Source organism: Stomoxys calcitrans, chromosome 2 (genome assembly GCF_963082655.1).
Source record: "Stomoxys calcitrans chromosome 2, idStoCalc2.1, whole genome shotgun sequence".
Taxonomy (NCBI): domain Eukaryota; kingdom Metazoa; phylum Arthropoda; class Insecta; order Diptera; family Muscidae; genus Stomoxys; species Stomoxys calcitrans.
Genome location: NC_081553.1, coordinates 226,483,560 through 226,497,022, shown reverse-complemented (window position 1 = coordinate 226,497,022; position 13,463 = coordinate 226,483,560). Strand labels below are relative to the sequence as shown.

At 37.3% G+C, this 13,463-nt stretch overlaps 1 protein-coding gene across 6 annotated transcripts in view; it reads left to right on the top strand.

Annotated features, from left to right (window-relative positions):
- The window catches only part of LOC106083297 (ATP-binding cassette sub-family C member 4), a 44,586-nt gene that overhangs the window by 9,596 nt on the left and 21,527 nt on the right, over nucleotides 1-13,463 (top strand). For 4 of the 6 annotated variants that reach the window (XM_059364041.1, XM_059364044.1, XM_059364043.1 and 1 more), the window contains 4 exons: nucleotides 3,970-4,111; nucleotides 10,609-10,803; nucleotides 10,867-10,998; nucleotides 11,159-11,334. In XM_059364041.1, the coding sequence (XP_059220024.1) occupies nucleotides 4,089-4,111; nucleotides 10,609-10,803; nucleotides 10,867-10,998; nucleotides 11,159-11,334 (526 nt within the window). In that variant the 5' untranslated portion in view covers nucleotides 3,970-4,088. Of the gene's footprint in view, nucleotides 1-2,456; nucleotides 2,636-3,969; nucleotides 4,112-10,608; nucleotides 10,804-10,866; nucleotides 10,999-11,158; nucleotides 11,335-13,463 lie in introns of those variants that run through there. The other 2 variants (XM_059364046.1, XM_059364045.1) reach the window with 2 other exon arrangements.

The window sequence follows — 13,463 nt, the reverse complement described above, 5'->3', positions numbered from 1 at the left end:
ACTTTTTTACACTTTTTTTCTAAAGCAAACTAAAAGTAACAGCTGACTCTGACAGAAGAAAGAATGCAATTACAGAGTCACAAGCCGTTGAAAAAATTTGTCAACGCCGACTATATGAAAAATCTGCAATTACTTTTTGGGCAACCCAATATATCTATTTACAGTCCGATCTAAACCTTATTGAGGTTAGATGTCGGGAGGATTAAAATAACCCACTGTTTCAATTTTCAACGAAATATGGTAATAAATAAAGCTTTTATGGGCATCAGATCCTTTATCGGCCGATCGGTCTATATGATAGCTATATCTATTTACAGTCCGATCTAAACTTTATTGAGGTCAGATGTCGGGAGGATTAAATTAACCCACTGTGTCAAAATTCAGTGAAATCTGGTAATAAATAAAGCCTTTATGGGCATCAGACCCTTTATCGGCAGATTGGTCTATATGGCAGATATATTTAAATATAGTCCTGTTTGAACCATATTTGGGTCAGATATCGGAAGTCCTAAAACTACTCACTGTTTCAAATTACAGCAAAATCGTATTAAAAAAATAAAGCATTTATGGGCTTTAGACCCTTTATCGGCAGATCGGTCCATATAGCAGCTATATCCAAATATGGTCCGATTTGGTCTGTTAAAGAACTTAACCGGCGTGGATCAAAAAGACCTATCTGTGCCAAATTTCAGCTCAATATCTCAATTTTTAAAAGCTGTAGAGTGATTATAACAGACGGACGGACAGACACACGGACATCGTTGAATCGTCTTAGAATTTTACAACAATCCGAAATATATATATTGGGTTGCCCAAAAAGTAATTGCGGATTTTTCATATAGTCGGCGTTGACAAATTTTTTCACAGCTTGTGACTCTGTAATTGCATTCTTTCTTCTGTCAGTTATCAGCTGTTACTCTTAGCTTGCTTTAGAAAAAAGTGTAAAAAAAGTATATTTGATTAAAGTTAACTCTAAGTTTTATTAAAAATGCATTTACTTTTTTTTAAAAAATCCGCAATTACTTTTTGGGCAACCCAATACTTTGTTGGGTCGGAAATTGGTATTTCGATGTGTTGCAAACGGAATGACTAAATGAATATACCGCCTATTCTACGGCGGTGGGTATAAAAATTGCACTCAGCTGTTTGCATAAGTGCATTCTGCCTGCAACCGTGGCTTTACTTTATCTCTTAAGTCAGGATTTCGAGCCATATATATTACTTGGTTTACCCCCATCCTATGGCGGAAGGTAAAACAAAGTTATTGTTTATTGCTTGTCAGTTTTAAAGAAATGCATCTCTTTATCAGTTTTGAACTGCACTGTTAATGTCATAAGACTCATAGAGCTATGAACTCACGAGTTAAATGCACTGTTGTTTGGCTTATCTGTATTTGCCTTATCGGCTGGCACAGAGACATATCAGAATTCAATATTTCTTTTAATTATCCAATTACAATTTGTCCAAATAAACAACTTAAGAACATTATTAGATTGCTTTTAATAAATAGACATACTAATTAAGATTTCACATCATTATGTTCTCAAAGCACAGTAATTGACATTTCTTCTTCTTGACTTAGTAAGAAGGACAGAGTGAGAGAGAGAGAGAGAGAGAGAGAGAGAGGGAGAGCATGAAGCACTCTTATTAAAAAGATATACAGTTACCATATGCATTGGATTCGCATATCCAAATTTTTGTGTAGCAATTTTCGTAAACATGATTCATTTTATTGGAGAAAATATAATTGGTAAAAGGCTGCATTATAAAGTCTCGCCGCACTGGAATCTCTAAATATTATTTTTATTTATAGACTAAGAACCCCAGTAAACAAACATTTGGACAAGTTCAACGAAATTTTCTTAAAACACAGCAAGCTTTGAACTGCTGTTGATTTATGCAATCATTAAGAAACCTAGTCTATAGAAATTTATAAAATCCTATAGCAATTACGTCTTATATTATTTATGAAGAAATGCTTTATCTACATCTTCAAGTTCTCGTTTACAATCCCATAATTTAATTTTAATGCTATTATTTAAATTTAGAGCGTAGAGTAAAAAAAAGCAGAAAACGTACGAAAAAACAAACCAAACAACGACCCCAACAATGACATAAAATTGAACATTTGATAACTGTAAATCTGAGAATGAATGCATGCATTGCGATACTGTCTGTCTGGATTTGCATTCGAAAAGCTTTTATGGACTTTTTGTATATTTGGCGCCGTTTGTTATCACATACATCCACCTTAGTAGGGAGGTATACTGACATCGGCATTCCGTTTGTCTTTCCGTGTATTCATAAGGTCTGTTCGCGTACTTTTCCTGTAAAAATTTACAGGAGAGTAAGAGCAATTTTTTGCAATTAAGGAAGTGGAAGGAATGACTAAGATATAATGTCATTACGACAATTGGCATTAATATATTCTCAGGCAGCCATTAAATCCCTGGAGAACGTATTTCTGAACACAAAAACCGCCCTCGACTGTCGTAGATCTTTCAACGAGATGGCTGAACATTTTTAAATTCCCCTGTTCTGGGTGCCGGGCCACAGAGATATCCCAGGGAACTGTAAAGCGGACGAGCTTGCGAGACTAGGAACTATCCTACACATTCCAGGAATACTGGAATCTGTGAGTATGCCTCTAGCGACATGTAAGCTAAGTTTTCAGAACCAGACTCGAAGGACAACAAATGATAGATGGCCACAAAGAGGGGGCTGTGAACATTCCAAAACTATGTGGCCTAATCTAGACTTGAAGAGGTCTACTGCTTTGCTGTCATTGGCTAGAACAGACGTTTCAGTCATTGTGTCCGTCATGACAGGTCACTGTCTAATCGGAATACATGCTGCCAAACTGAAGGTTGCCAGCAACGACTTTTGAAGAAGAGACTAAAGAACACCTTCTGTGTGTGTGTGTCCCGCACTAGCAGTCAGAAGGAGTTGCACTTTAGGGTTTCATTTCTTTGAGAACCTGTCTGATTTAGCGGATGTAAACATTCGCAAGTTATTGGGCTTTTTAAAGCGATCTGGATGGTTAAACGGTAGGAACTAGAAGGCATCTTCCTTCTTCTGTTCCTGTGGTATTACAATGAACGAAAACGTCTAGGTTAGTCTGATGGCAGACTGTCGCTAAAATCTAACTTAAAGTAAACTAAGAGCCATTTTACTCTCTTTAAAAAATTTGCAAGCAAAAGTGCACAAACGACTTCCAGTGTAAATTTGCAGAACAGCTGATTTTTGTTTTTGGATGGTTTTAGATTTGCTTGCTTAGGAGAACAATTGTTTTTAAATAAAAAAATTGGCCGATTTATTGGCCCTAGAGTGACAGGGCTAGGGGAGCCATTCATATTATCCGTGATCTCCGTGCCGCTGGACAGCAATCACAATATACAGTCGAAAACAAAACATCTGTTCAAAGTTGCAAATTTCTAAAAACTAAATTTTTCATCTTTCAAGTTTTTTGCCTATTAGGGCGAAGATCATTAAATTTTACAATTCTTGTTTGTTTCACTTTCGAGACGAGCTCAATGATCGGAGATGCAAATGGAAAAGGAAAGCCAAAGATAGCAACACACACCAACCACTACCATATTAGGTGTGATGACTTCAAGGGCCGTGTGTTGGTATGTTGTATTTGATTCGTATTAATAGCGAAAACGCATCGCAAACGACAACCCTGTCTATTAGCTGTACTTTTCCCAATGCATGTATTGTTGTGTAATGACATACATTCTTTCTGTGACAAATTACACTTCTTCCGTACTACGCATGATTTTGTGCATCTGTTGGAAGTTGTATTGATGACTTCGAACGCCAAGACAACGGCAATGGGTCTCGCCGCTGCTCCGTATGCCCAGGTTCGAATCCCGGCCGGACTGTGTCGAATTTTTCATCTTTCAAGTTGTTTGTCTGTTAGGGCGAAGATCATAAATTTTTACAATTTTTGTTTGTTTCTCTTTCGAGACGAGCTCAATGATTGGAGATGCAATTGGAAAAGGAAAGCCCAAGATAGCAACACAAACGAACCACTATGGGACGCGTTTCGTCTTTGGTTCGAAGACTTTTCAACCAGATTAGGTGTGATGGCTTCATGGACCGTGCGTTGGTATGTTGTATTTGAATCGTATTAATTAAAATTTTGTAAAAAGGGGGAAAGCGTTGTGCAAAATTTTGAGAAGATTGGTCAATAAATATGCTCGCTGTGACCATAGAAGTTAAAATCGGGCGTTATATATGGATGACAGCTATATCTACATCTGGACCGATTTCTATAAAATTCACCATTAATGTCGAGAGTTATAAGAAAATCCCTCCTGCCAAATTACGAGAGAATCGGTTAACAAATGAGCATTTTATTGCAATATTTCTCAAAATCGGACGAACATATATATGAGAGCTATATCTAAATCTGAACCAATTTCGAGCAAACTTCTCTGATATTGTGGTAGAAAATTAAGGCAAGATTGGCCAATAAATACGCTTGCTGTGACTATAGAAGTTTAAATTGGGCGATATATATACATATGAGAGATATATCTAAATCTGAAACGATTTCGCCAGTAATGTCGAGAGTCAAGAGAAAATCCTTTCTGCCAAATTTCGAGAGAATCGGTTAACAAATGACAATGTTATTGCATTATTACTGCAAATCGGACGAACATATATATATGGGAGCTATATCCAAAACTGAACCGTTGAACCAACTTAGGGGAGTGATATGGAAGAAAATTAAGGATTTTGTAAGTAGCACGGAATGCATAACTTAAAATTTTCTTTTTTAGAGGTTACTTTATAGTTTTTAGAGCGCACAACAATCCGATTACTGGCTTAGGTGTATATCCATAGTGGCATGGGGCGGATTAATATCTGCCCCCTCTTTTCAATCTAACCTTGTAAGCTATCCTGATATGTCAAATCTTCTCTACCAAGTGGTGTCGCTATGCGGCACGCCGTTCGGACTCGGTATAACAAAGGAGGTCCCTTATTATTGAGATTAAATTTTAATCAGATTCCGATATTGATATGAGAGAAATATCTCCTGTTCCTTAATGGAATTTTCATGGTAAATTTTGTATATAATGGCAGGATTGTGTTGGTGCAGAAAAATTTCCGTAAATATTTTGATAGTTTTTCACAGCTGAAAACCGAATACCCTGCTTAAAGGTCCACAATTTAGTTTTTTTTTTTTGTATACATACTAAATTAAAACTATTTGACTTTATACCCCCTTTCAATTTGCTTAATAACACCTACTCCATCATTCAAAGAGATATCGCTTGTAATAATGCCATTGTTAACATAGTTTGGACAGTTGTATTGTAGACATAATAGTGTTAACCCTTTATTGTTTACATTAACAAAAAATTTAGGCAGTCTGGGCCAAATGCATTCCAACTGCATACGAAAGGCAATATGATAGTATTTTATATTCTGTGCATTCATCAAAAAGATAAGATAGCTTGTCATGATGTAATCTAAGCTAGCTGGTTTATAAGAGCATGAGGAAGAACTGACATGATATGTACGCGAGCTGTGAATAGTTTTATTGAAATTTATTGTAAATGATAATATCAAAGTCAAATTTTCACAAAAGTTTTTATGAATATCAAATTACGGCACCATTTAGAATCAAATCTAGTAATGATGAAAAACTAATATAAACGAATATATATTTTTTCTTATAATTTTTTAATTTCTGCGAATTTCTGATGTCCGTGAAGATAAAGTTAACTTTAAAAAGCAGAGACACAAACCCATTCATTAAGCAGCAAACTGTTACGAGCTTAGCAGAGCTATGCTAACAATTTTACAAAAAAGATCTAAAAATAAAATCAAACAAATTAATGAAAAAATTCAGAAGAAACGACAACAGGGGCACTAAAAGGACCACAAACATTGCGAATTTTGTAAAAAATTATGTAACAAAGTAATAAATGCATAAGGGACAAATCTACAACACCAAAAATTTCAAAGGGAAAAGTAGAAAAACTAAGAGGGGTGCTGGGTACCCACTTATAGTGAAGGAAGCTCTTGATGTCTAGGATCTAAATTAAAAAAGCAAAATATCCAAAAAGTCGACAGTATTTGAGATAATTGGCTTGATTTTATTTTTAGGTCTTTTCTGTTGAATTGTTAGCATAGCTCTGCTAAGCTCGTAACAGTATGCTGCTAATTGAATGGGTTTGTGTCTCTGCTAGTTAAAATTAACTTTATCTTCACGGACATGAATTTTTGGCCAACATTTTTATGAAAATCGAAGTTCGACAAAATTTTCTTAAAAAAATTAAATTTTGAAGAAATTTTTATAAATACATATTATGACGATAATTTTTATAAAGATTACTAGCTGCTTGAATCGGACAGGACTCATTGATATGTGAGAAGTTGGCCCCTGTTGCTGAATGAAATGTTCATAGGAAAATTTTTGCTCTACTCCCTTATATCTTTCTTTGGACTTCTATATTGCAGTGGATAAATATATCCGGTTTGGGGTTTTTTTTTGGAGTGAGGTTGCCACCCAGACACTTGGCCCTTAAAGTTAATATAAGCTTCGTGCTATGCTCGCTCTCAAATAATTTTTATATGAGCTCTATATTATCATAGTCAGTAAATAAGTCCTGCTTCATTTCAATGACTGGTCTATATATCCATTTGACGGGGAGTCACTTTTTGGGGATGGGATGACACCTCAGACATTCCGGCCCAATATGGATATCAAATTCGTGCTCTACACTCAAATACCTTTCATTTAAGCCCAAAATTGCCATGGTTGGGGCTAGTTCTCCGCCAGCCCCAACCCTAAAATAGGTATCAAATTCGTTCTTTACACCCAAAAAGCTTTTATTTGAGCCCCATATTTATATGTTCGGGAGATAAGTGCTTTGAGGCTTACCCACAAACACTTCCCCCACTGTATTCCTTTTCTATTCGCAAATACCTCTAATTTGAGTCCCGTATTGTCATGATGGGTCAAATAACCTATTTGAGGTGTTTTAATGAGGTTAAGCGCCACCTAAATATCCTTAACATAAATTTTAATGTAAATTTCTTTATCTACTCCAAAATTGCTTTCATTTGAACCCCATATAGTCATGGTCAGCTAATTTGAGGGATTTTTGGGAGTAGGGACACCACCCATTACATGGACTTTATTTTTATTGCCATATTCGTAATATACTCTCGAAAACCTATACGAATGAGTCCTATATTGACATGTAAGTCCAAAATGTCTGTCTGGGGTGTTTTGTGGTTGGTGAGGCCCACTAGGTACTCAAATTTTAATAATATATTCGTATACTACTCTCCAATACCTTTTATTCGGTACCCATATTGTCCCGATCGATCTACATTTAATTTTGGATGGTGTTTTTGGTTTAAAGGGGACGTTGCGCCCACTTTTCGATATCGAAAAATTATATAGCCAATGTTTCCTTCCAAACCAACCTACACAATATGCGAACATTTCGAAAAAATCGGTTCTGCCGTTTTTGAGTCTATACGGAATAAACAAACAAACCGTGTCACAAATAGCCGTGATTGGCTAATGTGTCCATTTGGGACGTTTTTGGGCGGGTGGGGTGACCCCCTATACTTCGACCTTAATTTGTATGCCAGATTCGTAATCTACTCCCGCATACTTTTCATTTGAAACCCATATTATCCTTATCGGTTCACTTTTGATTTTGGGTGGTGGTTTTGTGGTAACGGGAGAGGGTCCCCCCCTTCCGATATCATTAAATTATAAAGCCTTTTTTCTCCTTCCTGACCACATTCGTAATCTACTCCCGAATACCTTTCATTTAAGTCTCATATTGTCATGATCGTCAAATAAACCTATTTTATGCGGTTTTGGGTCTGGGGCGGCCCCCCAGTTACTTGGACCCAATTTTTATCTTATCTTCTTATATATAAAAATCAATTTGTGTTTGTTTGTCTGTCTGTTCCGTATAGACTTAAAAACGGCTGAACCGATTACCTTGAAATTTTTACAGATTGTGTAGGTTGCTCTGGAAGGAAGGCTATATAATTGTTTGATATCGGGAGGGGGCGGACCCTCCCTTAACTCAAAAGAACTACCCACAAATAAAAGTGAATCGATCGCGACAATATGGGATTCAAATGAAAGGTATTCAGGAGTAGAGTACGAATTTCATAACAAAAATTGAGTCTAAGTAACTGGGGGTCGCCCCAGCCCCAAAACCCATTAAATTAGGTTTATTTGACGATCATGACAATATGGGACTTAAATGAAAGGTTTTCGGGAGTAGATTATGAAAAGTGGACCGATAAGGACAATATGGGTATCTGGTATACAAATTCATATCGAAGTATAGGGGGTCACCCACCCATCCAAAAATCGCTCAAAATGTTTGTTTGTTTGTTCCCTAGAACCAAAAACGGCTGAACCCATTTTCTTAAAATTTTCACAGATTGTGTAGGTTTGTCTAGAAGGAAACATAGGCTTTATAATTTTTCGATATCGGACGGAGGACAGACCCTCCTCTTATACCAAAAACACAACCCAAAATCAAAAGTGGACCGATCGAGATGGGCACAACAAGGGTATCAAATGAAAGATATTGGAGACCAGAAAACGAGCATGGTATTAAAATTTAAATCCAAGTACCCAGTGGGCCGTCCCAACCCCAAAACTCCTCTAAATAGATTTATTCAACGTTCATGTCAATATGGGACTGAAATGAAAAGTATTCGGCTTTAGATTACAAATATGACATAAAAACTTAAGTCCAAGTGTTGGAAGGTCGCTCCATCCCCAAATACCCCCAAATGGGCATATTAGCCGACCATGGCTATATGGGACTCAATTGAAAGGTATTTGGGAGTAGATTAGGAATATGACATTAAAATTTGCTTTCAAGTCTACGTGGAGCTTTTCCTCCTAAAGATACGTCAAATGGATTATTTGACCCATTATGACAATATGGGACTTAAATGAAAGGTATTTGAGAGCAGAAACGAATTTGATATCCAATTTTGTAGCCAAGCGTTTGGCGGTCTGCCCTAAAGCATCACCTAATTTCCGACTATCGCAATATGGAGCTCAAATCAACGGTATTAAAGAGTAAAGAACGAATTTGATATCTATTTTCAGGGCAAAGTGCCGGTGGCCGCCACAGCCCCAAAACACCATCCAAACGGTTCATATTTACCGAACAGGGCAATATGGGGCTCAAATTAAAGGGATTTGGGAGTGTAGCACGAATTTGATAACCATATTTGAGTCGAAATGTATGAGGTTCCATCCCTCCCCCCAAAAGCACCTCTCATTACCCTAATTTTTAAAAACACCAGATCTCGAAAGTTTGTGATGTTTGTTCGAAATTTTTTTGCACTCTTACAGTAATCTAAAACAAAATTTGGTTCCTATTGTTGGAGTCCGGTGCCTCGAGGGCCGTCCAATATAAGCCAAATGGATATATAGACCAATCACGACAATTTAAAGCTCAAACGAAAGGTGCTTGAGAGAAAAAAATTAATTTGATATCAAATTGAAGAGTCATGTGTTTGGGGAGCCGCCCAACCCCAAAATACCTCTCTATTATATAAAAGCAATTTAGGGTGGAAATTGATTGATTTTCGGGAAACTGATATTCAATTTCGGGACCAAACCCTGGGGTCCACAAACAGAACCTAGCGACCGATCATGCCAATATAGGGCTCGCATTAATTGTATTTGAAAGTACAGCACGAAGCATATATTTACTTTAAGAGCCAAGTGTCTGGGTGGTCACCCCACCCCCGAAATACCTCCTAAACAGGAAATATTTACCAATACGGTAATATAGGACTCAAAAAAACTGCATTTGGGAGTAGAGTAAAAATTTGCTCAGGATCCGAGCAGGGGCAAACTTCTCACACATCAATGTGTGCTTTCCGGTTCAAGGTTAAACTCAATGATAAAGGACCTTTTTTAAAGCCGTGTCCGAATGGCCTGCCAAAGTTCGACACCTCTTTGAAGGGAAAATTTTTCTTGACCATTCATTGCACGGTACCTTGCAAATGTCGGCAGCATTAAGAGGGGATAACCACCACTTTGAATGTTGTCATATGTTTTCGCCAGCATACGAACGCAGGCGTTCAGGGTTATAGGCGGACATAGGCTGCAATGGTACGAATTCGATATTCACATTCAGGGCGAAGTGTCCCCACCCTGAAAAGACATTAGAGAGTTAAAGAAGGCGCAGCGGAGCGGGCTCGGTTCGGCTAGTTTTTTATAAAGTCAAACTTCGTCAAAATTTTGTATGAAATCAAAATTCGATGCAATTTTCTATAAAAATCAAATATCGACTAATTTCTTTATCAAAATTAAATTTTAACTTAATTTTCTATCAAAATCAAATTTTGACTTAATTTCTATTTCCACTAAATTTCTATGAAAGTAAAATTTGGGAAAAATTTTTTATGAAAATCAAATATCGAAGAAATTTTCTATGCAAAACTTATTTCGACAAATATTTATTGTCATTTGTTGTCCCTTTTCTAAAATTGAATTTTTTTTTTTTGTAAAATTTTTTAAAGGAAATTTAATTTTTTTTGAAAGACTTATTCTTAAAATATTTTAACATTCTTTAATATTTTTAGCAAATTCACTATGGACAGTACAAAAAAACCTCAAAAGGAGAATCCAAGACGCTTAGCTAATCTACTATCACAATTAATATTTGGCTGGTCCATACCATTGCTGTACAAAGGATGCCGACAGGGTCTGACCAACGAGGATCTCACAAAATGTCTGTCAGAAGATTGTTCCGAAGAACTGGGCGATCAATTGGAAAGGTAATTTATAAGCTCAACATTTTTTCCATAACACCTTCATTCTTTTGATTTTACTTACTACAGAAACTGGTATAACGAAGTGGAAAAATCAAAAGCCCGCAACAAAGAACCCTTGCTGCGCACTGCCATACTAAAGACATTTTGGCGTTCAGCCGTTCTCGATGGTTTCATCTGTCTGGTTTACATAACTCTCAAGTAAGTTGATCACCACTGGCATCAAGAAAGCCTTTCAAAACCAACCTCGGTTCTAGAAGTTTAGGAATGTCATTCCTTATCTGCAATCATGTGTGAATTCGCTGCTGCAACACCCATATCATATCTTAGTTTAATTGTTTTGATTGCGCTTCCATTCCAGATCACTTATACCCGCCGTATTAGCTCAATTATTGCTGCAATTTCAGCAGCCTGCCGTTATTACCCAAGATGACACAACATTCGAATTGGATGGAGCGGCGTCCCTTCTGGATGGCAATGCGACTGCTCATCGAAATGTGCGTTCCATAGATATTAACCCTAGCACAAATGAAGGCAGTAAGTAATTGAAGTGTGCAGTCAATTGTATTGTTTAAATTGAGAACTTGAGGGCTCGTGAAGAGATTCGTGTATGCTACTGGAGGATGGGGAGATGGTATGATTTGTGTGAAATTTATTTTTATGGAAATACTAGCTGGACAGGGCCCCCTCCGCTGCGCCTTCTTTTACTTTATATGGAACCAAACTATCCAATTTGTTTTCGACAATTAAAGAGCTTTGAGTAAAATACCATGCAAGTATATGTATTGGGTTGCCAAAAAGTAATTGCGGATTTTTCATATAGTCGGCGTTGACAAATTCACAGCTTGTGACTCTGTAATTGTATTTTTTCTTCTGTCAGTTATCAGCTGTTACTTTTAGCTTGCTTTAGAAAAAAAGTGTAAAAAAGTATATCTGATTAAAGTTCATTCTAAGTTTAATTAAAAATGCATTTACTTTCTTTTAAAAAATCCGCAATTACTTTTTGGGCAACCCAATATATCGCTTGAATAATAGCATAACAATATAAATGCCTTTATCTGCATCCCATATTATCTTTATTCTTTATTGATTCATTTATGTTTGGATGTAAGATGTACTCCGCTCTTAAAATACGTTATTTGAGCCCGATGGTGGGATTTTGGGAGTGGGAAGGCCCCCAGGGTGGTGGTTGATGGGTTTAGAGGGTGGTGTGAACCCCCAGTGTGGACTACCGTAAGTGGGTATGAATTTCGTGTTCTACTCCCAAATACGTCCCATATTGTCATGATCGTTAAATATGGGAGTGTTTTTGGGGATGAGGTAGTCCCCCAGACACTTAGCCCTGAAAAAAAGCATCGTGCCCTACTTTTAAATACCATTTATTTAAACCCCATTTTGCCAATGGTTTAAGGAGAGTTTATGGAATGAGACGTCCCCCAAACACTTGGCCCCTAAAATTGGCTATCGTTTTCTAATCTCAAGTATCTTTCATTTGAGTCACATATTGCCATGGTCGATAAATTTTTACTCTTTGGGAGGTGTAATGGGCTTAGCTCTTTCCCATAACACCTCTCAAAGAGTACAATTTCAGTATGTGGCCCCAATACATGGTCCCACATTTGGATATCAGATTCGTATTCTACTCCCAAATACCTTCATTAGAGCCCCATATTTAGATGGTCAGTAAAAAAACAGCAGTTTGTGGAGTGTTTTGGGGAAGGGGTAGACCCCCAACGAATTGGTCCCGAAAATGTGTATTAATATCGTACTCTACTTCCAAATACCATTCATTTGATATGGTTGGTCAATATGTCCGATTTAGGGGTGTTTTGAGGAGTGGGGTTGCCTCCCAAACACTAAGTCATGAAAATATATGAGCATCGTGCTCTATTCTCATATATCTATGTATCTTATGTTTTAAACCCTATATTACCTCAAAATTGTGTACCAAATTAGTTTTTTAATCTGAAACACATTTCATTTAAACCCCTTATGGCAAAAGTCAGCTAATATGTCCAGTTTGGGGTATTGGCCCTTAAACTATCAATACGTCCTATTTGGGGGATGTTATGGGGGTGAGTCGTCCCCTAGACAGTTTGTCCCCAATGTTGATATCAGACTCGTGGTCTACTACCAAATACTTTTCATTTGAGCCCCATATTCCCATAGTCTGCAAACATGTCCGGTTTAGGGTGTGGGGCGGCCACTCAGTAACTTGGCCCGAAAATATATATCCGATTCGTGTTCTACTCTAAATTACCTCTTATTTGAGCCTCATATTGCAATGGTCAGCAAATACGACCTTTTAGGGTGGTATAATAGGGGTAGGGTGGCACGATACACACTTCCCAAATATTGATATCAGATTCGTGCTTTACTGCCAAAGACCTTTCATTTGAGCCCCATATTGCTATGGTCGTAAATTTGTCCTTGGCAGGTGTTTTTGGAGACGGTCGGCCCACCCCCACTTGGATATCGCATACGTATTCTACACTCAATTACCTTTTATTTGCGCCCCATATTGCCATGGGCAGTAAATAAGTCCTGTTTAGGGGTGTTTTGGGGAAGGGGATGGACCCCAGAAATATGGTCACACGTTTGGATGTCAGAATCGTATTCTACTCGCAAATACCCTTCTTTTGAGTCCTATATTGCCATGGTCGGTA